The 23,008-nt window shown below is 47.0% G+C and overlaps 1 protein-coding gene across 4 annotated transcripts in view; it reads left to right on the top strand.

Moving 5' to 3' along the window:
- The first annotated feature begins 3,752 nt into the window (after positions 1 to 3,752).
- Positions 3,753 to 23,008, top strand: part of MORC4 (MORC family CW-type zinc finger 4) — a 33,411-nt gene continuing 14,155 nt past the window's right edge. For 2 of the 4 annotated variants that reach the window (XM_073360744.1, XM_073360743.1), the window contains exons 1-8: positions 3,753 to 3,943; positions 4,031 to 4,103; positions 7,693 to 7,825; positions 11,031 to 11,249; positions 12,809 to 12,955; positions 19,617 to 19,779; positions 20,081 to 20,209; positions 22,103 to 22,222. In XM_073360744.1, coding sequence (XP_073216845.1) covers positions 3,899 to 3,943; positions 4,031 to 4,103; positions 7,693 to 7,825; positions 11,031 to 11,249; positions 12,809 to 12,955; positions 19,617 to 19,779; positions 20,081 to 20,209; positions 22,103 to 22,222 — 1,029 coding nt within the window. In that variant the 5' untranslated portion in view covers positions 3,753 to 3,898. Of the gene's footprint in view, positions 3,944 to 4,030; positions 4,104 to 7,692; positions 7,826 to 11,030; positions 11,250 to 12,808; positions 12,956 to 19,616; positions 19,780 to 20,080; positions 20,210 to 22,102; positions 22,223 to 23,008 lie in introns of those variants that run through there. The other 2 variants (XM_073360745.1, XM_073360746.1) reach the window with 2 other exon arrangements.

Raw genomic sequence — 23,008 nt, 5'->3', positions numbered from 1 at the left:
TCTTGAGCCTTTTGCCCTCTCAGTATTGCAGGAAAGCTGCATCCATCATCTCCTTTGCCCAGAGGAAATCTTTTTGGAGACTAGGAGCCTCCTGTGTAGGGCCTTTCCTTTAGGACCAGGTATATTGTGCTTTGCAGACTAACAGCAGATCTCACACCTTCCTCACAAGTTACTGTACTGGAGCAGACCAGCAATGGTCTGTCTGGTCTGGGAGCCTGTCTCTGACAGTGGATAGTGCTGGAGGGTTCAGAAGACAGACATAAATGCCCCTCCCCTCACTCCATAGCCACACTGTTACATCAATGTATTTGATTATACTGTGCTACATGACTGGGAAAACTTCTTGACCCCTCACTCTTGATCCACTAAAGCCCTGAAGCACAACGATTGGTAGACTTTGTAATTTTTCCCAGCTAGTCTCACTGTAGATGCTGTTCTTGATATAAATGTTCAATTGCTTTCTGAGAATTATGCGGTTTTCTTCAGGAACAGCCTCCTCTGTCAGTAAATATGGCAGGTTATTGTAATGCTTCTTCCCCACCAACCCGACTGTTTCTGGAGAGAAGCATTTGAGATCCCCTTGCCCTCTGATTGATGGAACCAGATTTCATGGCTTTAACAGAGATGAGCTGTGCAACACCTGCCACACACCCAGAAGGGATGCAAATTCCCTATAACAGCTGGTTCCTTCCCCAAACGTCCAGCTATTAACCCTGCTGTCTGTTGCTTTTTTCTCCCCTTGTCTAGTCTCCCCCTAGCCTGTCAGTTTGATTTTTTTCTAGCTATTGTCTCTTGTCAGCTCTCGGTAGCCTTTCATCATGTGCCATGTGCAAGATCCAGGCTTGAGTTCAAACGTCAAATGGAGTGATGTGTAGTGTCCTACTTGTAATGCTGGGGGCGATGGCTTTAGAGCAAAACAAGCAGAATGCGGAAGTGTTACTACATCCAGCCTTGAAGAATGCTCTACACACTACAACAGAGCTCTCTGGCTTTGGTTCTGACCACCTTTGCCCTTACAAACTCTGGAGGCCTAATTCTTCAAAGCAGCAGCGTGATAGGCACAACGTCTGAGGAGCTTTCTTGGACTCTTCGAACACCAGAGTTCCTTTGAGGCCCTGTCTGGTGACAGCCTGCTTAGTTCACGTTGCCACGGAATGTTTGTGCATCACAATGGGGATGGTTCCAAGCTCAGCACTGGCTGGGATTTAAATTGAATTTCATAGGAAATGGAGAAGGTGGAATTTTCTTCCGCTTTAAAAGAGAGTAGAAAACAGAGGGACATGCCAGAGGTAGGTCTAGTTTATCCATTTTGTTTCCTTTCATGAGCGAGTCTTTTAATTCAGTTTACACCTTTCATGCCCACGCTTCTCTGAACATGTGCACACTTTAATGATCATACAGAACTGATAGTGGGACTGGGGGATAGGGTGAGAGCTCTAGCAACGGGGGCCAAAATCACCTTACCTAATACATTTGGGCAAGTGGGGTGCACTAATTGTTACATGTATGCACTGAGTTTGGGCAGGGTAAGTTCAAAAATCAAGACAGACCAAAAACCACAATATAGTCCTTTTAAAAAAAGCCCTAAACTCATGATTTTTTGGGTCTGACTCATGATTTTTGATCTCTTGAGATTGGCAGTACAGGAGTAGGGTTAGGGGGTTACTGTATTTCAAATTCCCAAATAGAGAACACTGCTGAGGGGAAGGGGAGCTGGGGTAGGGCGAAGGCACTGCCTTCAGAGCTGGGTGCCCAACTAGCAGCTGCCACTTTCGGGGCAGTGCGTAAGTACCGCTGGCAAAATCACAGACCTTTACTCATATTTCAAAAATCTTCCCTGATAGAGATTGGTTTCCTGACCTGAACATATGGGAATCCTAAAAAGAAAAGGAGGACTTGTGGCAACTTAGAGACTAACCAATTTATTTGAGCATAAGCTTTTGTGAGCTACAGCTCACTTCATCGGATGCATACTGTGGAAAGTGTAGAAGATTTTTTTATACACACAAAGCATGAAAAAATACTCCCCCACTCTCCTGCTGGTAATAGCTTATCTAAAGTGATCACTCTCCTTACAATGTGTATGATAATCAAGTTGGGCTATTTCCAGCACAAATTCAGATTAGGACAGGCCTAACAAAGAAAATAACAGAATGCCACTAGCCGTCGCCTTCAGCCCCCAACTAAAACCCCTCCAACGCATTATTAAGGATCTACAGCCTATCCTGAAGGATGACCCAACAGTCTCACAAATCTTGGGAGACAGGCCAGTCTTTGCCTAAAGACAGCCCCCCAACCTGAAGCAAATACTCACCAGCAACCACATACCACACAACAGAACCACTAACCCAGGAACCTGTCCTTGCAACAAAGCCCGTGGCCAACTGTGCCCACATATCTATTCAGGGGACACCATCCCAGGGCCTAATAACATCAGCCACACTATCAGAGGCTCGTTCACCTGCACATCCACCAATGTGATATATGCCATCATGTGCCAGCAATGCCCCTCTGCCATGTACATTGGTCAAACTGGACAGTCTCTACGTAAAAGAATAAATGGATACAAATCAGATGTCAAGAATTATAACATTCATAAACCAGTCGGAGAAAACTTCAATCTCTCTGGTCACGCGATTACAGACATGAAAGTTGCGATATTACAACAAAAAAACTTCAAATCCAGACTCCAGCGAGAGACTGTTGAATTGGAATTAATTTGCAAATTGGATACAATTAACTTAGGCTTGAATAGAGACTGGGAGTGGCTAAGTCATTATGCAAGGTAACCTATTTCCCCTTGTTTTTCCCCCCCCCACGTTCTTGTTAAACCCTGGATTTGTGCTGGAAATGGCCCAGCTTGATTATCATACACATTGTAAGGAGAGTGATCACTTTAGATAAGCTATTACCAGCAGGAGAGTGGGGTGGGAGGAGGTATTTTTTCATGCTTTGTGTGTATAAAAAGATCTTCTACACTTTCCACAGTATGCATCCGATGAAGTGAGCTGTAGCTCATGAAAGCTTATGCTCAAATAAATGGGTTAGTCTCTAAGGTGCCACAAGTCCTCCTTTTCTTTTTGCGAATACACGGCTGTTACTCTGAAACATATGACAGGTTTCAGAGTATGTTTCAGAGTAACAGCCGCGTTAGTCTGTATTTGCAAAAAGAAAAGGAGGACTTGTGGCACCTTAGAGACTAACCAATTTATTTGAGCATAAGCTTTCGTGAGCTACAGCTCACTTCATCGGATGCATACTGTGGAAACTGCAGAAGACATTATATACACAGAGCCTATGAAACAATACCTCCTCCCACCCCACTCTCCTGCTGGTAATAGCTTATCTAAAGTGATCACTCTCCTTACAATGTGTATGATAATCAAGTTGGGCCATTTCCAACACAAATCCAGGGTTTAACAAGAACGTCTGGGGGGGGGGCTACATATGGGAATCCTAGTTACAGGAAAGCCAGCGTGGGGGCAGCTCTCGGAGACAGAAGGGCTGCTGCCCCAGATGGTGGGTATGCCAATAGGTCCAGGCCTTTAGGGAGCACCATGTGGGGGATCTCTCATTTGGCTAGGTGAGAAGGCCGCCATGTTGCCTTACGGATGTGGAACTGTCCCTTCGGAGGTCGCCATCTTTCTGTACGGCAGAGTGAAGGAATCTGTATCGCCGTAGCGCAGGACGTGAAAACCTCCATGTTGCTGTACGGCTGCGGACACCTAGCAGGGGCCGCCATGTTGCTGTACGGCGCGGGAGGGGATCTGCTGGCCGGGGGCCGCCATATTGCTGCGGTTGAGGGGGAAGGGGGCTCTCGGCTTTGCTGCAGTCCGAGCTGTCACTGCGCGGCTCCGCGGCTCCCGCTGGAGCCCGCGGCGCGGAGCGCTGGGCCGCCATGGCCCGGAGGCTGAACACGGAGCAGGGTATCCGCCTCAGCGCGGTAGGTGGGGGGTCCGGGTGCGGGGCGGTGGGGCCCGGCCTGCGGGAGTCCGGCCCTGACCGTCCCTCTCTGTCACTCTCCCCGCAGATGAGCCCGCGCTACCTGCAGAGCAACAGCACCAGCCACACGCGGCCCTTCGGCGCCATGGCCGAGCTGCTGGGTGAGGCCGGCTGCGCAGTGGGGTTGCTCGGGGAGCGGGGGGGGCAGAGCACTGGGGAGGGTGTTCAGGGCACCGGTAACTGTGCTGTGGGGGCGGGGCAGGGCAGGGGGGTGGGAGGGCGCTGGGGAGGGTGTTCAGGGCACCGGTAGCTGTGCTGTGGGGGGCAGGGCAGGGGGGTGGGAGGGCGCTGGGGAGGGTGTTCAGGGCACCGGTAGCTGTGCTGTGGGGGCAGGGCGGGGGGGTTGGAGGGCTCTGGGGAGGGTGTTCAGGGCACCGGTAGCTGTGCTGTGGGGGCAGGGCAGGGGGGTGGGAGGGCGCTGGGGAGGGTGTTCAGGGCACCGGTAGCTGTGCTGTGGGGGCAGGGCAGGGGGGTGGGAGGGCGCTGGGGAGGGTGTTCAGGGCACCGGTAGCTGTGCTGTGGGGGCAGGGCGGGGGGGTTGGAGGGCTCTGGGGAGGGTGTTCAGGGCACCGGTAGCTGTGCTGTGGGGGCAGGGCAGGGGGGTTGGAGGGCGCTGGGGAGGGTGTTCAGGGCACTGGTAGCTGTGCTGTGGGGGGCAGGGCAGGGGGCTTGGAGGACGCTGGGGAGGGTGTTCAGGGCACCGGTAGCTGTGCTGTGGGGGCAGGGCAGGGGGGGTTGGAGGGCGCTGGGGAGGGTGTTCAGGGCACTGGTAGCTGTGCTGTGGGGGCAGGGCAGGGGGCGTTGGAGGGCGCTGGGGAGGGTGTTCAGGGCACCGGTAGCTGTGCTGTGGGGGCAGGGCAGGGGGCTTGGAGGACGCTGGGGAGGGTGTTCAGGGCACCGGTAGCTGTGCTGTGGGGGCAGGGCAGGGGGGTGGGAGGGCACTGGGGAGGGTGTTCAGGGCACCGGTAGCTGTGCTGTGGGGGCAGGGCAGGGGGGTGGGAGGGCACTGGGGAGGGTGTTCAGGGCACCGGTAGCTGTGCTGTGGGGGCAGGGCAGGGGGGTGGGAGGGCACTGGGGAGGGTGTTCAGGGCACCGGTAGCTGTGCTGTGGGGGCAGGGCAGGGGGGGTTGGAGGGCTCTGGGGAGGGTGTTCAGGGCACCGGTAACTGTGCTGTGGGGGCAGGGCAGGGGGGTTGGAGGGCGCTGGGGAGGGTGTTCAGGGCACCGGTAACTGTGCTGTGGGGGCAGGGCAGGGGGCTTGGAGGACGCTGGGGAGGTTGTTCAGGGCACCGGTAGCTGTGCTGTGGGGGGCAGGGCAGGGGGCTTGGAGGACGCTGGGGAGGGTGTTCAGGGCACTGGTAGCTGTGCTGTGGTAGGGGCAGGGCGGGGGGGGGGACGGACGTTGGAGGACTCTGTGGAGAATGTTCATGGCACTTGTACCAGTTCTATATATTATATTAGTGGTTCTCAAACTGGTTGAGCCCATTTTAATGGGGTCGCCAGGGCCAGTGTTAGACTCACTTTGGCCCAGGGCAGAAACACGAAGCCCAAGTTTTCAAGTGAGGAGAAACTTGGGGTATGGAGGACAAATCATATTTCTGAAAGTAGAATAGTAGTCTGGAACGGTTGAGAACCTCTGTGCTAAGTCACTGTGCATGTGCTGGGCAGGGGCAGCTCTGCCAGTGAGAGGTGAAGCAGGCGTCTGAGTCTCAGCTCTCTCCTCATTTAACAATGACTCAGTTCTTGACCCATATGTTTGAAGCTCTTATTGACCTGAATGTGACTGGTGCAGTGATGCCTGCCTGAGTCTGCAGACAGATGGCTTCAGTGTCTCTGTGTCTTGTCCAAGAACAGGAATGTAAAATTAAGAACACTGCTATATTTTGCTGTTGCTATTCGGAACCCTATGGACAGCAGTAAAGCTGCAGTTCCATGCTGCTTGAGAAAACTCTGAGCAAGCACTGAGGACAAGGAGTCACAAGCAGGCTAGCATAGGGTAGTGGAAACCGCTCTTGCAGCATCTGGGGATTGAACTTTACATGTCCTGGGCCTCAGGCAGGCATGATTTGATGGAAAGTTCCACAATTGGATGCAGAAGGATGAAATATTCAAGGACAGGAAACTTAAAAAAACCAAAATGTTGGCTGTATGAACCTGCTCAGAAATTTGGAATGTTAGAATAAATCCCAGGTGAGATGGAATAATGGCAGTCAAAGGGGCATGATCACTACTTATCCCATGATACGGTAAATATTGTCATCACTTTTGTGGTGTGTGTCTACTTATAGAATATAACACACATTACCGTGGTTTTGCAATGATCATACATTCTTTGATTGCCTCCTCTGACCATCAGTCCATGTTCCTTCAGCACAATTTCCAACTGTACAAACTTCGGAGCAGCTACAAATAGCCAGTCATCTTAATTTTTTTTTAAGCAACCTGCTCGAGTGATTCTTGCTTTCACCTCACATGCAGCATTCCCGCCACCAGTTTTCTCAAATTCTACATGCCTGTTGCTCAAGATTGGTTGTGACCAGTCCTGCTTGGGCTTAAGGTCTGATATTTTTTGACTCTTCAGGATTACAAGAGAGCTTCCTCTTGGGACACTTCCTTCTAGCCCTGGAAGGTCTCAAGATACAATCTTAAAATCATGATCTTTTTATGTATAGAAAACACTTTTTAAAGAAATTCATATTGACTTCCTCTAAGCCCTATATAAGTGAACTGAAGGTAACCACGGTACCTGGGTTTACAATGCAAGGGTTCCAATAACATTTTATTTCTAAATCATTTTCAGAACAGTTGTTCTGTAACGCATATAGCACATACAGAATACACAAGGATGGCATGTGGAGTTATAATTTTATTGACAATTGTTTGAGATGACTCGCATAATTTATTTGTGGCTTCTTCATGCATAAAAAATACCCCACCCCAACTCATTCTGTTTAAATCTTTTGTGTTATATGATAGTATTCCTGTATTTTCTGTATAATTTATATTTACACACCCTTCTGCAGATAAGAAGCTCTTTTCTTGTGATAAGCAGTTTTGGGGAATATGGGAGAGATTAATAAAATGGACTTTTCAGCTTGGAAAAGAGATGACTAAGTGGGGGATATTATAGAGGTCTAGAAAATCATGACTGGTGTGCAGAAAGTAAATAAGGAAGTGTTGTTTAGTCCTCATAACACAAGAACTAGGGGTCACCAAATGAAATTAATAGGCAGCAGGTTTAAAACAAACAAAAGGAAGTATTTCTTCACTCAACACACAGTCAACCCGTGGAACTCCTTGCCAGAGGATGTTGTGAAGGCCAAGACTTTAACAGGGTTCAAAAAAGAACTAGATAAGTTCATGGAGAATAGGTCCATCTATGGCTATTAGCCTGTGTTTGCCAGAAGCTGGGAATGGGTGACGGGATGGATCACTTGATGATTCCCTGTGAAGCACCTGGCATTGGCCGCTGTTGGAAGACAGGATACTGGGCTAGATGGAGCTTTGATCTGACCCAGTATGGCCTTTCTTGTGTTCTTATGGTACATCCTTTATCAGACATTTCCCTGTATTTGGGAGAAGGAAGGTTCAAGAATGCTTTCATTTCTGAGATCTAAGGAGATGATCTGTGTGTCAGGAATAGTTGAGGACAATGAGAATGCCTAACTGTCCAGGCTTTTTGCTTCCACAGACAATGCCTCAGATCCCGGTGTGACAGCTAAGCTTCTTTGCATTGATGTTGTGGAGATCAAGGGGGAGCTTTGTTTGACTTTCACAGATAATGGTGCTGGAATGACACCTCACAAACTTCACCGTATGCTCAGGTAACAAGCTAGGAATTCACCCCAGATATGGTTCTTCTACTATAGATTCAGATCTTGCAAGCAAGTGTTGTTGTTGACCCAGGGTTCAGGATTTCAGGGATCCTGGTTCAGATGTACACAGGGCTCTCCCTGTGGTTTCTCTTCTCTGCCTCACCCTCACACTGTGCAAAATCCTAAAATAACTGCTTTTAGATTTACCCTCTCACAAGCTGTTTTTTAACATACAGTGCATGGTCCAGAGACTCGTGACTTTTTACATTCAGGGCTGTTCCATACGCAGGGTTCCTCATGTAACAACCTGTCCCTGGCCTAGCTGAAGTAATTTGGCATGAATTAGAAGCAGTAAGCAAGAGCTTACTTACATGTATTTGCTTAAAATAGACAAATGTCGCCTGGAGTTAGTAAATAAATCAGGAGTCCATGATCTCGTTTCTGAAGACTTGTGGTAATGATAAGTTTCCCATCTTGCCTCCCTTCCCTTCAGAATGTTAAAATGGCTTGTGGTTTTAGAGAACGTGACTTTTCTTTAATCTTTCATTCTGTGATGTAAGAAGGTAGGCTTTCCTCATTGCTGGTTTCATGCCTTCTCATTAACAATGGCAGAGGGAGACATGGTCTGACTCTCTGCAGTGAGGAATTTCAATTCAATTTTTATTATATAACTAACTTTTTAAAAAATTAAAATTTAACTTGTTACTTTTTATTCTAAACCACAGAATATCAAATTTGCCTAACTGTAATATCATCTAAAATACTTTTTATCCCTAACAGTAGCATTCTCTAAGAGATGACCTCTCATCCTGTCACCTGCCAAAGGCGTAAAGTTCAGCTGGATGCTCTTGCAGTTGGTTCCTAGGGTAAAATTCTCAAGAGTTGGCTCTGAGGCCGCGGCAGTGCTTTAACATGCCTTTTGTGCTCATGGCTCAGAGAGAGCTCTCCTGGCGCTCTAAAAAAACCCATCTCAATGAAGGGCATTGCTCCCAGCGCTGGGGCACTATTTATACTGGTACTTTACAGCGCTGCAACTTGCTGCGCTCAGGGGGGTGTTTTTTCACACCGCTGAGCGAGAAAGTTGCAGTGCTGTTAATTGCCAGCTTAGACAAGCCCTTAGTAGAGTCTCCACCCCTCACTCAAGTCTGCCACAGCCTGAGTTCAACAAACTTTAGGGTGTGATACAAGGCCTGCTGATCTTATTTGCTCTTGTTTAGGTTAGTTTATTCCGCTTGTGCTTTAATCGTATCTGCTAGTAGTAGTCATACTAGATGCCGTGTGATCATCATCCTTTGAATGTAGAGAAGGGCCTGGAATCTGTATCTTAAACACCGAAAAGATGTGCTTGAGTGGCTATGGCAGTAGGTGCTCTATACATTGAAGAAGCATGTTAGAACTGGCAGTTAATTTTCCAGGAGTTTATCATAGACTAGAAAATAGTAAAAGCTTGCTTCTGCATCTTCCTGTGCATGCCTCTTCCGTTACACCTCCGTGCCTGGCAGATGCCCAGGGAACATCAGATGTCTGCTCCTTTGGGGCCACACCAGTCCCACATTTCCATCTTCCTGCTTAGTGTTGGTGCTCATTTTTGTCTTTCCTAGGAGCATCACCAAGCCCTCCCTCCTTTCTCTCCCTAGGCTGCATTTCCAGTCCATCTGCGGATATTTCTCCTCACTTGGATGCTGCTGCACTATCCATTATCCTGTTCTGCTACTTCTCCTCTCAGAACAAGTGTCATGTAACCTCTAGGTTTCCATTAGACCTAATAATAATTTTTCTGTTTCCAGCAGGCCATCTGCAAAGCAGATAGTCACTCGTGGTAGGGCATAGTTTGGTTGTTCCTCTGCAACAATTTGTTGATAGATAAGAAAAGGTGCGGGACAGAGGCAGAGAATCTAACATTTCTTCAAATGCTGTGAACACAAAACCACAGGTCTTCCGAAAAGCCAGGGGGGTTCAGGAAGTGAAAACCAGAAGCCTTAGCCCCTTCCTGCTCTGTGTGGTGAGGGAGGAAAGCAATGGCTTGGTCTCTCATTTCAGGTTCTCTTGAGTTAATATGAAGTGGCTGTGAAATTGAAGTGGGGGAGGGACAGCAGGCCTCTCTAGCTGTTAAAATTCTAAGACTGAGATAATTTCACATGGGAAGCTCGTTTCAAATTCCTTCCCCAGACCTAGAGAGAGACGCTTTCCACATCTTCTGTAGGACTAATCTATGGTGAGCTACATTGAGGTGTGACAAAGCCACAAAGTGACCCTCTTTCCTTACCACATCACTTCTTCACCCTTCTTGTCATGGTGTATGGGGGAGGGGAAGGACTGTCTGTCTCATGCATGCACACCAAGAGGAAAGAATGAAAAGAGAATTGGATGGTGTGGCCCAGAGTTGCTGGCACATAGACACCTATGTGGAGGACAGATAATGAGAGGAGAGAAGGGAATTTTCTGGTTATTTTTCCTTATTCTCCCCTCCCTCCCCAAAGGCAGCCTCAATATCAAAGAGCCACAGTTATTAGCTCTCCTGACTGCAGACACTTAAGTGTAGAGTTATAAAAATGGGTGAATTGGACATGCAGAGCTTTAGAGGAGTAATGGAATAGTGCTGTGCCAAGGCTGAACCTTTAACAAGTACAAGGCTGGTTTTAGTAGTTTGGGTCACAGCGGCTGAGTCTTGGAGATGCACTTCTTATCTAAACTGCATCATTGCAACATCTTGAAGTTTTTCTTCACATATCGTACTCTGCTGGTGTGTTAGGCTGATCATATAGGCTGAGGTAGCGTATAATGTAATTGCAGTATCAGTGAGGTGTGGTGGTGTCAGTTTGTTGTGACCCATGAAGTAAAACGCGGGCAGTGGTGACAAATGCTTCCTTGAAAATCAGGGCAGCAGGCATTGTAGATGCCTGAACCAACCTCGATTATGTATGTGATGGGAGGAGAAGCTGGCCTCTCTTCAGTCTTGCCAACCCCTACTGAGGATTTTATTCCACTTGAGGATACAGATTTGGATAGCTCAGTGGTTTGAGCATTGGCCTGCTAAATGGGAAATGCTGTATTAAGGCAAAGTATTATTCATTTGCCTGACACTTTTTGAGTCAGGTGACCACCATGGGGTTCCACATTTAAAATCACTTTCCACTCCATCTATTCTCTTCATGTTTACCTCTGTCTATCAGACAGCTCTCCACTTGACTGACTGAGTGTGTGTGATTTGCAGCTTTGGCTTCACGGACAAGGCAGTGAAGAAGAACCACCCATCCATTGGAGTGTATGGTAATGGTTTCAAGTCAGGCTCCATGCGTCTGGGAAAGGATGCCATTGTCTTCACCAAGAATGGAGGTGCACTCAGCGTGGGGCTCCTTTCGCAGACCTATTTGGAACGTGTCCATGCTCAGGCTGTTGTTGTTCCAGTGATACCATTCAACCAGCAAAACAATATCCTTCCCTGTAAGGCAAGAGTGGCTGTGGAATCTGCACGGGGTAGGAGAAGGGGCTGGTTGGGGCTGCAGGGGTAGGAGAAGTGTGGTACTGAGGAAGCCCATGGCTCAATGTTTCATGAGGCGCTATTGTTGCAACAGTGTCTTCACACAAGAGTTCTGATGGTGAGGGTTGTTTGGGGATATATCTGGGTAGCCTCCCACAGTGTCATCTGCATGTGTTGCTGCCTCCAGGTAACATCTGTGGAGGGCATCAGCCATATGGAGTACTAGAGCAGGGGTGGGCAAACTTCCTGGCCCGAGGGCCACATCTGGGTGGGGAAATTGAATGTAGGGCTGGGGGAGGGGGTTGGGGTGCGGGAGGGAGTGCGTGTGGTGTGCAGGAAGGGGCTCAGGGCAGGGGATTGGGGTGCAGGGAGGGGTGTGGAGTGTGGGAGGGGACTCAGGGCAGGGGGTTGGGGTGCGGGCTCCAGCCTGGCGCAGCTTACCTTGAGCAGCTCTGGGGTGGCAGCGGTGTGCAGCAGGGCTAAGGCAGGCTCCCTGCCTGCCCTGGCCCTGCGCTGCTCCCAGAAGCGGCCGGCACAACGTCCCTGCGGCCCCTTGGGGAGTGGGGGGTAGAGGGCTCTGTGTGCTGCCCTCACTGGTGGGTACCTCCCCCAAAGCTCCCATTGACCGCCGTTCCCTGTTCCCGGCCAATGGGAGCTGCAGGAGGTGGTGTCTGCAGGCGAGGGCAGTGTGCGGCACCCCACTTCCCCCCCGGGGCCACAGAGACATGGTGCCGGCCACTTCCGGGAGTGGCGTGGGGCCAGGGCAGGCAGGGAGTCTGCCTTAACCCCGCAGTGCCAAGGGTGGGGGAGGGAGGGGGCAATCCCACAGGCCAGATCTGGCCCGCGGGCCGTAGTTTGCCTACCACGGTACTAGGGTAATGGCAAATTTCGCACTGCACTTGGAGAGCCCCTATAATAGCAACTGTGCTTTGTGTTGCATCCGTCATATTATTCCCCTGCACTGATGTCAGAAATTGTTATGAATCTGATGGGCACTTCTGCTAATTTCCATGACCAGCATAACTTCTGGATAATTTCTGCAGTAACTGCATCTCCACCTCCCCCTGTGGAGTGCCCCCTCTTTTCTAATAGTTGTCTGGTCTATTCCCCCACATAGTCTTATCCCTTGGCAGCAGTAACACGCTTTTTGGTGTTGTGATACGATACGTGTGTACAGTGCTGCCTTCACACTGATGGGAGCCTTAAATACACAGCTGCCTCCTCAAGTTAACAGCTGTGCTTAGCTTTACATACTCCCTTCCTTCCCTGTAAAGTTGGTGCCTGGTGGTATTTTTTCACCAAGTTCCCTTGTTTACTACTTAGCATGGTTCAACTCCCCTTTGGACACACCTGCTGTTGGCACTGCGCCTAGTCATGCTTCTGATGGGTGCTATGTCCACGTACATCCCCTACCTATGCAGAAATGTCTGAATTCTTAATGTCTCATTGGTAGTGGGGATAGGGGAAACCTGGGCCAATCTTGTTCTTTCTTTGACTCTGTGGCTTCTAAAGAAAATGATTGTTACGGAAGACTCTGCACCCAGCCTCGAGGCCATCCTGAAACATACGCTCTTCAGTACTGAGGAGGAGTTGCTGGCCCAATTTGATGCCATTCCAGGCAAAAAGGGCACACGGATCCTCATCTGGAACATCCGCAGGTACTGGGAGCCAGGGCACACAAGGAGGGAGGAGTGGAAAATGATAGGTTCAGCCCTTTGTAAGGCTGAGGGGGAGAAAGAGGTAATAACTCAGTAGCCTAAGGATTGAGTACAGTAACTCCTCATTTAACGTTGTAGTTATGTTCCTGAAAAATGCGACTTTATGCAAAACGATGTTAAGCGAATCCAATTTCCCCATAAAAATTAATGTAAAGGGGAGGGGGGTAGGATTAGGTTCCAGGGAAATGTTTTTTGCCAGACAAAGACATTATATACTTGTGGAGTAGGCGGTATACGTATACAGTATAAGTTTTTAAAACAATTTTAAACAGTTTAATATTGTACACAGCAATGAATGATTGTAAAAGGGTGGAATATTTCCCAGGGAATGCCTTGCTGCTAAATGATGATGAACTAGCACTCGCCTGAGCCCTCAAGGGTTAATATGCTCTTGTTAATGTAGCCTCACACTCTACAGGGCAGCATGGACTGAGGTAAGAGGGAGGAAACACAATAGATGCAGGGCAGTAGCTGCAAACACTTCCGTGCAAAAACGGAACATGCTGATGAGCCCACGCTATCCAGCTGGAGCGCACCACTCCCTCCTCCTGACAGCACATGCACGGCTGCACAGGTGCTGACTTTCCAAAGTGCTGGGGGTGAGTGCATGAGTGAGAGCGAGAGATGTGCATTGCCCCTTTAAGTATGCTGACCGCACTTCAAGTACGTTGCCCATTTAAGCAGTTCAGGCAGGAAACAACAGCTTCCAGGAAGTTCCCTCCTTTCTGTCTCTGAGCCCTGTCCCCCAACTCCGCTTTGTGGAGAGCAGGTATGGGGGGTGGGGGTGGGCAGGAGAAGGGGAACATCCTAATATCAGCACCCCCCCTCCGCCAGCAAGTAGGAAGCTCCTGGGAGCAGCTCCAAGGCAGAGGGCAGGGCAGGAGCAGCCCAGTAGTGCAGGGAGGGCCACCTGAACTGCTGCTGGGCAGCTGCCGAGCCACATACCTTACAGGGAATTTAGGGGAGCTGACTGGGGCGGCTGCTCCCCCCCCCCCGTTCTAATCACCACAAGGAGGGGCTGCTCTTCCAGAGAATCCTGCAAGCAGTGGACAAAGTAGGTAGCTGCCAAACGAGGTTATAAGGGAGCATCGCACAACTTTAAACGAGCTTGTTCCCTAATAGATCAGCACTGTAAGGAAACAACAATGTTAAGTGAGGAGTTACTGTACCTAGACAGGCCCAATTTGCATCAGGGTCAAATACCCAGTTTTATGCAACTTGCTATGTTTGGTTCTTTCAAGTGTAACAATGGCACCGCCTACTCCACATGTTTGCTTCTTGGGTGGATCCCAGTCAGATCTTCCAGCATTTGTAACTAAATATGTTCTGCTGCTGCTCTTCCCTCCTGTTAGCCCTGCAGAGCCACCACAGCTAAGTGCTTGTCTACCCAGGCAATTTACAGCACTGCAACTTCCTTACTCATGGATGTGAAAAAACACCCCCCTGAGTACAGCAAGTTTCAGCGCTGTAAAGTGCCAGTGTAGACAGGGCTCCCAGCGGAGGTGGTTTCTTTAGAGCCCTGGGAGACCTCTCTCCCAGCACTGTGCCATGACCACACAAGACACGTTAAAGCGCTGCCAGTGTAGATTAGCCCTAATAAGAGAGAATCATCTGGAGTGTATTCTCTTCTGTGCAGCATGAGAATGATTTAAGTTCCAGTGGCTTACACCTGTGCTAAAGGTAGTGGGTTAGCATGGGTGTCACCAAGGGCCTGCAGATCTTTTGTTAGAGCTTGTGGCACATGAGAAGTGAAGAACCCAGCTTGAATCTCAGAATTTTCAGTGTTGGCCCTCAGAAATACTTCATTTTATTTGTAGACTGAGCATATTTGATACAGAAGTCATTGAGATCCCAGTAACGGAACTGCATGGTACCCTCTTTAGTCACTTTTCGCAATAGAACTGCACTTTGATTACCAAGATCCTGCTTTTGGTGGTTGGAGATATAAAGATCCTGTGTGTTGCTCATTAGAGTAGGATGCTGCCTAAGTCTCTTTACTAAATTTCCCCTTTACCTATTATTGTGTTGTGTTCTGTGTCAGTTGGCTGCCAAATGCTACCCTAAAAGTAGAAGCATTTCAGAGGTGTTCCATGCATGTTGTTTAGGAAGTGCTTGGGAAGAAAGATGCTATAAAATGTAAAATATTTATAGATAGGACTTCTGTTTTTACTTTTTAACCAATAAAATTATCCTGAAGTTATTGTTCACATCCAGTTACTTTGAGGAAGCACTGAGAAAATTTTGTTTAGTTCTGAAGTTTCAATTTATCCCTCAGTTTTTTAATTGGGTTATGCTCTTAAATTTGTTGCTGATGGAAATTAAACGATACATCTGGTGATGGGGGAAGCTGAATAGTGCAGCTTAAAGTTTTTCCTGTTTTTTAAATGAGAACATTTTCTAAACTGAGAATTTGGGCTAAGATGCTTTGGAATTTAACTTTTTAGCACATAAAAACTAGACAGTCTTGAAAATATACCAAAAATGATCTCCAAAAACTAGAAACCCTATTTATAGGTAATTTGGTACTATGTTCACGCTGCTACTGTGAAATGTTGCTTCTTTTTAGTGCAACTTTTATTTTATCAATAGAAAATTCTTCTCCTAGTGTCCCCTTCAATCTCAGCCCCACATGGACTGCAGAATATATTGGGGTTTTTATCATTATGACATAATGAAACACTGCTAGAGCGCTTCCTTTTAACTTCATAGCATGTGTCCATCTCCATCTGTGGTTTAGGGGATAGTGTTGTATACATTGTGGCACGGGCACTGACAGAATTGTGTAAGGTTATGCAGACCGATGAAACTTTTAATTTATTCTTCAGCACTTAGCACTAGCTTTGGAGTGTTATTGCGGCCTTCCTCTCCTATCTCGTGGCATAATAGTAATTGCTGATAGTCCTGTGGGCACCCTTCTGTTATCAAACTCCTATCCTCAGGTATTTATAGCCCCTCTGGAAAATTTCACTCCCAAGATTAGGGTGAGATGGTGGGTTGGGGGGAAGAGCTGTTGGTATTGGCTACTAGTGCTCAGAAACAGACGTTGGATCGTGCTCATTTGTACCTGGCATTGTAGTGCTGCAGATTTCACATTTAGCCTGTCGTATGGATGACTGAAGGCTCTGTCTGTCACTGCAGAAATCTTAGGGTTTCTATGTGATTTCCTCCAACCTAGGCTTCTGTTTAATCAGATGCTTTTTTAATAAGCCAATGGGATATAGTCGTAGGATAATTCAGCTTAGAGTACGTCATCAAAAATGCAGATTTTAGCCTTACACGTCTCTTCTCTTGTACAAGCACTAGCTGATTCTCCTTCCTTCCTTTTCCCCTCAGCAAGTAGAAGGGACTTCTGTAGAACACTTGCAGAGACAGTTATGGACAAAGAGCTTGTTACGTCATACATCTAGATATCCCCTCGTTCCCATTGGGAAACCTTAGATAAATCTGAATATTCCATCTCCTTCCTGTGTATAATCTTGTTTTTGGCACACAGGGCATGGGAGATCTGGGTTTATCTTCCTGTTTCTGCCACAGACTTGTTATATATTTTTAGGCAAATCACTTAATCCCTCTGTGCCACAGTTTCCCCATATAAAATGAGGATGTTTCTCTACTTTCATAGGGCAGTTGTGAGGTACTCTTTTACTGTGGAATTTGGCATAGAAAAGCAATATAAATAAAATGACTGCTTGTGGGGTAACGTGAAAGAAGATGTAACACTTTGAACTGCTTGCCAGATATATCATGGATGATCTTGTAAGTGGAAAATAGCATGTTAGTCCCTTATCCTGCCACTAGGAGTCAGGAATAGAGGAGCAACTTTAGTTTTTACTTTTCACATAGCTGAGCCCCATCGGTTACTATGTTCTTATTTGTGGGATACTGTGTAGCAGAGGTCCCCAAACTGTGGGGCGCGCCCCCTTATGCGGGCACAGAGGATCAGTGCAGTTTTTCAAAGAGACATTTTTAAGGGCACAAGAGCAAACTATCCCACTGTGTAGAAAAGATAGGAAATATGGCAAGAGACCACTCTAGCTTAACCAGGAGATGTTCAATGATCTAAAACCCAAAAAAGAGTCTTACAAAAAGTGGAAACTTGGTCAAATTACATAGGATGAATATAAACAAATAACACAAGTATGTAGGGACAAAATTAGAAAAGCCAAGACACAAAATGAGATCAAACTAACTAGGGACATAAAAGGAAACAAGAAAACATTCTACAAATACATTAGAAGCAAGAGGAAGACCAAGGGCAAAGTAGGCCCATTACTCAATGGAGGGGGGGGACAATAACACGAAATGTGGAAATGGCAGAGGTGCTTAATAAATTCTTTGTTTCGGTTTTCACCAAGAAGGTTGGTGGCAATTGGACGTCTTAACATAGTGAATGCCAGTGAAAATGAGGTAGAATCAGAGTCTAAAATAGGGAAAGAACAAGTCAAAAATTACTTAGACCAGTTAGATGTCTTCAGATCACCAGGGGCCTGATGAAATGCATCCTAGAATACTCAAGAAGCTGACTGAGGAGATATGAGCCATTAGCAATTATCTTTGAAAAGTCATGGAAGCCGAGAGACATTCCAGAAGACTGGAAAAGGGCAAATATAGTGCCCATCTGTAAAAAGGGAAATAAGGACAACCCAGGAAATTACAGATTAGTCTGCTTAACTTCTGTACCCAGAAAGATAATGGAGCAAATAATTAAGCAATCAATTTGCAAACATCCAGACTATAATAAGGTGATAAGTAACAGTCAACATGCATCCGATGAAGTGAGCTGTAGCTCATGAAAGCTTATGCTCAAATAAATTTGTTAGTCTTTAAGGTGCCACAAGTACTCCTTTTCTTTTTGCGAATACAGACTACCACGGTTGCTACTCTGAAACCAGTCAACATGGATTTGTCAAGAACAAATAGTGTCAAACCAACCTGATAGCTTTCTTTGACAGGGTAACAAGTCTTGTGGATAGGGGGGAAGTGGTAGACGTGATATATCTTGACTTTAATAAGGCTTTTGATACTGTCTCGAATGACCTTCTCATAAACTAACTAGGGAAATACAACCTAGATGGAGTTACTATAAGGTGGGTGCATAACTGGTTGGAAAATCATTCCCAGAGAGTAATCAGTGGTTCACAGTCATGCTGGAAAGGCATAACAAGTGGGGTCCCACAAGGATCGGTTTGGGGTCCGGTTCTGTTAAGTATCTTCATCAATGATTTAGATAAATGGCGTAGAGAGTACGCTTATAAAATTTGTGGACGATACCAAGCTGGGAGGGGTTGCAAGTGCTTTGGAAAATAGGATTAAAATTCAAAATGATCTGGACAAACTGGAGAAATGGTCTGAAGTAGATAGGATTAAATTAAATAGGGACAAATGCAAAGTCCTCCACTTAGGAAGGAACCATGAGTTGCACACATACAAAATGGGAAATGACGCATAGGAAGGAGTACTGCGGAAAGCGATCTGGGGGTCATAGTGGATCACAAGCTAAATATGAATCAACAGTGTAACACTGTTTCAAAAAAAGCAAACATCATTCTGGGATGTATTAGCAGGAGTGTTGTAAGCAAGACACGAGAAGTAACTTGCTTACAACAAGAGAAGTAACTCTTCCACTCTACTCCCCGTTGATTAGGCCTCAGCTGGAGTATTGTGTCCAGTTCTGGACACCACATTTCAGGAAAGATGTGGACAAATTGGAGAAAGTCCAGAGAAGAGCAACAAAAATGATGAAAGGTCTAGAAAACATGACCTGTGAGGGAAGATTGAAAAAAAATTGGGTTTGTTTAGTCTGGAGAAGAGAAGACTGAGAAGGGACATAACAGTTTTCAAGTACATAAAAGGTTGTTACAAGGAGGAGGGAGAAAAATTGTTGTTCTTAACCTCTGAAGATAGGACTAGAATCAATGAGCTTAAATTGCAGCAAGGGCAGTTTAGATTGTACATTAGGAAAAGCTTCCTAACTGTCAGAATGGTTAAGCACTGGAATAAGTTGCCTAGGGAGGTTGTGGAATCTCCATCATTGGGGATTTTTAAGAGCAGGTTGGACAAACGCCTGTCAGGGATGGTCTAGATAATACTTAGTCCTTCCTTGAATTGTGAGGGACTGGACTAGATGACCTCTCGAGGTCCCTTCCAGTTCTGTGATTCAGGGAGGGGGCATGGGGGGGCCAGGCCAGCCCCATGGGCCGTTGCGGAGGGAGCACCACACAGCCCTGCTCCACCCCCAGCTCTGTTCTGGCCCGGCCACCAACCCCTGACCACTCCCAGCCCCGCTGCTAGCTTCATCCCCCCGGCAGGGGCTCTGCTCTCAGCCCTGCGCCTGGCTCCGTTCCTGGCCTACCCTGCCCCCCAGCTGTGGCTCCTTTACCCCTGTCCGCGTTCTCCCCTTTCCCTGGAAGCTGCAGCCCCAGTCCCAGCCCTGCCTAGCAGGGAAGGGGGTGCAGACACGGTTTGGGGGTGGGGGGGGCGCAACCTTGAAAAGTTTGGGGACCACTGCTGTATAGCGTCACTGCTATAAAGTTGTTCTATTGCTGCTACAGAATGAGTGGCTGGATAGGATGTTCTGATTTTTGTTTATCATGTTTTTCAGAAATAAAGATGGGAAGCCTGAATTGGACTTTGTTACAGACCAGTATGACATTCGGATATCAGACTTCAGCATGGAGGAATCAGAAAATGCCGGGAGGAAGGTTCCTCCTCGCCTTGAGAAGGTTCAAGAGTCCTCTGCACCAGAAACGGAGTACTCCTTACGGGTGAGTTAGGAATGCTGGAGTTACACCAAAGAAGTAGATTGGTCCTTGCCCTATGTCTGTCCTAGGAAAACAGTGTAAGCTAAGAGTCTGTGCTGATGTCGGACAAACCAGGGCCCCTCAATATAGCATTTCCCATGGAATTGAAAGGTGTGGAATCCAAGCTGTGTTTGCCTGGAAAGGACTCAGCTACTTGGCTAGACGGGACTGATGGTGTTGTCAAATGACTTCACTTTTTTCTCTAAAGGTCTCCAGTGAAGTCTGTGTCCATAATACCTCTTCTTTCCCTGTCCCCTCCTCCCAGGCATACTGCAGTATCTTGTACCTGAAGCCCCGCATGCAGATTGTTCTGCGACAGAAGAAAGTGAAGACTCAGCTGATCTCCAAGAGCTTGGCCAATATTGAATATGATGTATACAGACCTACCTCCACAGTATCCTTATAGCTGCCTCTGACCTTTCCTGCCTCCTGGTGACTTCTTTGCATCCAGGGTAGCACACAATGAGGATCACTTGTTTCCCAATTGAAATTAACTCCTCATCTGTACTCAGATGGGTGGATTGGATTGGGTGGCCTGGGGCAGCAGGGTAGAGAAGCCGAGGTTTGAAATGAACTTGGAGACTGACTTTTCTTCTCTGGCCCTCCCTTTACCCCCCATAGTGGCTAGATCCTGACCTGAATAGTTCAAGAAGGAGCTTTGAAAACTCTTGGATGGAGAAGGCAAGGATGTGTCAACTTACTGGATGGAAGCCCTTTCATGTTTCAAGTGTGAGTGAGGTCCAGATGAGTGGAAGGAGTCTTCATGCTTCAATAGTCCTGGCAACTGAATTCCAATACCAGGCTTATCTGATGTTTTTGGCACAAACCTATTTAAACCTGTTTAAACCTATAAACATCTTTAAAAATGTATAGGAAGAACCCTCAGTACAAGCCAAGGCCTGATTTCTGTGTATAAGACCAGAACTTGTGTATGATAAAAGGGAAACCTTGCTCCGTGCTCTTCTTTAACCCATTTATCAGCATTCAATTGCTAGCTTTATTTTTTCTGACTGAATGGAAAGCTTGAGATCTGTGTTCATTTCATTCATTTTTTTTGCCTGTTAGCGATATGAACACACAATTTTTCTTTATGCTTTGTGTGCGTTTTGAGAACGCACTGACTGAAGAAGAGAGCCATGATTCCAAGTCAAGGCAAACTTCCAGCCCTGCATACTCAGCCAGGGATCAGAGACTCGGCATGGGTCCTTTCTTGTTTGTGCATCCTACTCACTATTAAATATTTTACAGATTTAGATCCTGCCTTCAGTGACACTTGAGCATAAGTGTACCTAAGTGGAGTTTAGTAAGCGATGACAATGCACAAGAAGGAATGGACTTTGGCTTGTTCTCTCACAACTGTATTAGTTCTGCAGAACCAGCATGAGTAAAATGTAATATATCCCTGATGCTGAAGAATAAAAATTGTTAGAATGCACTTAAGGTAACCCCATAAGGTGACACCCAATGAAAATATACCTCTTTGCATATGTTCTGTAAATGTGGGAACCCCCTTACAAGGATAGGCCAACCAGAAGGATACTTCTGGCGTAACAAGATTGTTCTTTATAAATAGCTTCTATTTTTTTAAACCTGGTAGCAGAATTTCTTGCCCAGAACTGAAACCAAGTGAAGTGGGTGTCTCCTGAATTTCCTCTACTTCTGTGGGCCTTGATGTCTTCATTACATTATTTCTTGAGGTTTCTTTGGTTTACAAAGCCAAAACAACCAAATTTAATCACATTTTTAGTCATTTCTGGCCCATCTGGGTTATAACTCAGTTTGATGATGATTCTTTGGTCAGAACTTGATTGCTTTATAACCAGCTTAAAATTAATATTGTAGCCTTTTTAGAGACCTTGGGTAAACCATGTTATTTTAACCTATCTGTAACAGTCTTGTTCTGTCCAGACTGGCTGTGTTTAACTGTTGGAACTCAGATGGGCTGCAGTTATGCTTATCCACCATTTTTGGCTGTGTATGCCAGGCCTTCCTCACTCTACAAAGGCCAATGCTCAGCTCTGCCCTCCTGCTAAAGAAGCAAAGGTGTTACTCTAGTCTAAACAGCACAACGTTTGCATGACACAACCTACATCATGAGGCTGAGACATTGAAAACTTGTGGGCTTTACCTCTTTTTGGAGACATTTGACCTTCTGCTGTTCTCCATCAGCGGCCCCTTTCCCTGCGCCCCCAACCACACACATAACGGCCTTCCCCCAAAACAGCATTCACTTCTTTCTTCCTCCTTGGAGCTTGCTGTTTTTCTCCTTTGACGAGCTTTATCTCAGAACAAGAGGGTGAAGATCACCTTTGGGTTTAATTGCAAGAACAATAGTCACTTCGGGATCATGATGTATCACAACAACCGACTCATCAAGTCCTACGAGAAGGTGGGCTGCCAAATGAAGGTGAGTGATCAGTGCTTCCCCTCTGCTCTCAGGAATGGGGGAGGAGAGAGGAACATGGCTTCATCAGAGATAGGCCCTGTCCATTAGATCCTTACTCTCAGGTCCCATGGTCCTCCAGGATCTCACCAGCTTAGCGCAGGAGTTCTTGAACCTGGTAACTGGGCTGTCAGTCTCCGTGAGCCGTTTACTAAACCTATATCCATATTGTACACTTGTCTAGAAGCTGAGATCCAAGTGCGTCCCCTGAGATTATTTATAGCTGCTATAAGGAGCAGATGCTGATGGGGAACTCAAGTTGTGAAAGCCATCCTTTTTGCTCAGCCAGACTACCCTCTTCTCTGAGTGGTGTACTCATTACAGAATTGCATGTGCAGTGGTGGAGCAGCATAGCTATACCAGCAAGCTGGCTGTCATTGCTTTGCTTCTAGGGGTCATCTTAGATACAGATAAATTGGTGGCTTTCAGAGTAAGGAAGCTAGATGATATTCGAGGTTTATGCCTTATGGATTTGTGCTTACGCCTTTCCTTGTCTGCACTGTCTCAAGGGGATCTGCCAGCTGGGGACTGAGATCAGGCCCTTGGAGATTGCCAAGTGTTCATATCTGATACATGTTGTTGCTGTACATGGCACATTCAGAGGTGTTACCATCAACTCCTGCATCAGGGAGGGGATGTATGGTAACTTGAATCTTGTTGCTGGGATTCCAGGGGAATAGGAATTGTTCTCCTGAAGGTGCTACCTCCTTTTCTGTTGTAATCAGTATGGCTGAAATGTTTGGTTCTCTT

Source organism: Lepidochelys kempii, chromosome 9 (genome assembly GCF_965140265.1).
Source record: "Lepidochelys kempii isolate rLepKem1 chromosome 9, rLepKem1.hap2, whole genome shotgun sequence".
NCBI classification, from domain to species: domain Eukaryota; kingdom Metazoa; phylum Chordata; order Testudines; family Cheloniidae; genus Lepidochelys; species Lepidochelys kempii.
This window is presented reverse-complemented; position numbering and strand designations above follow the sequence as displayed.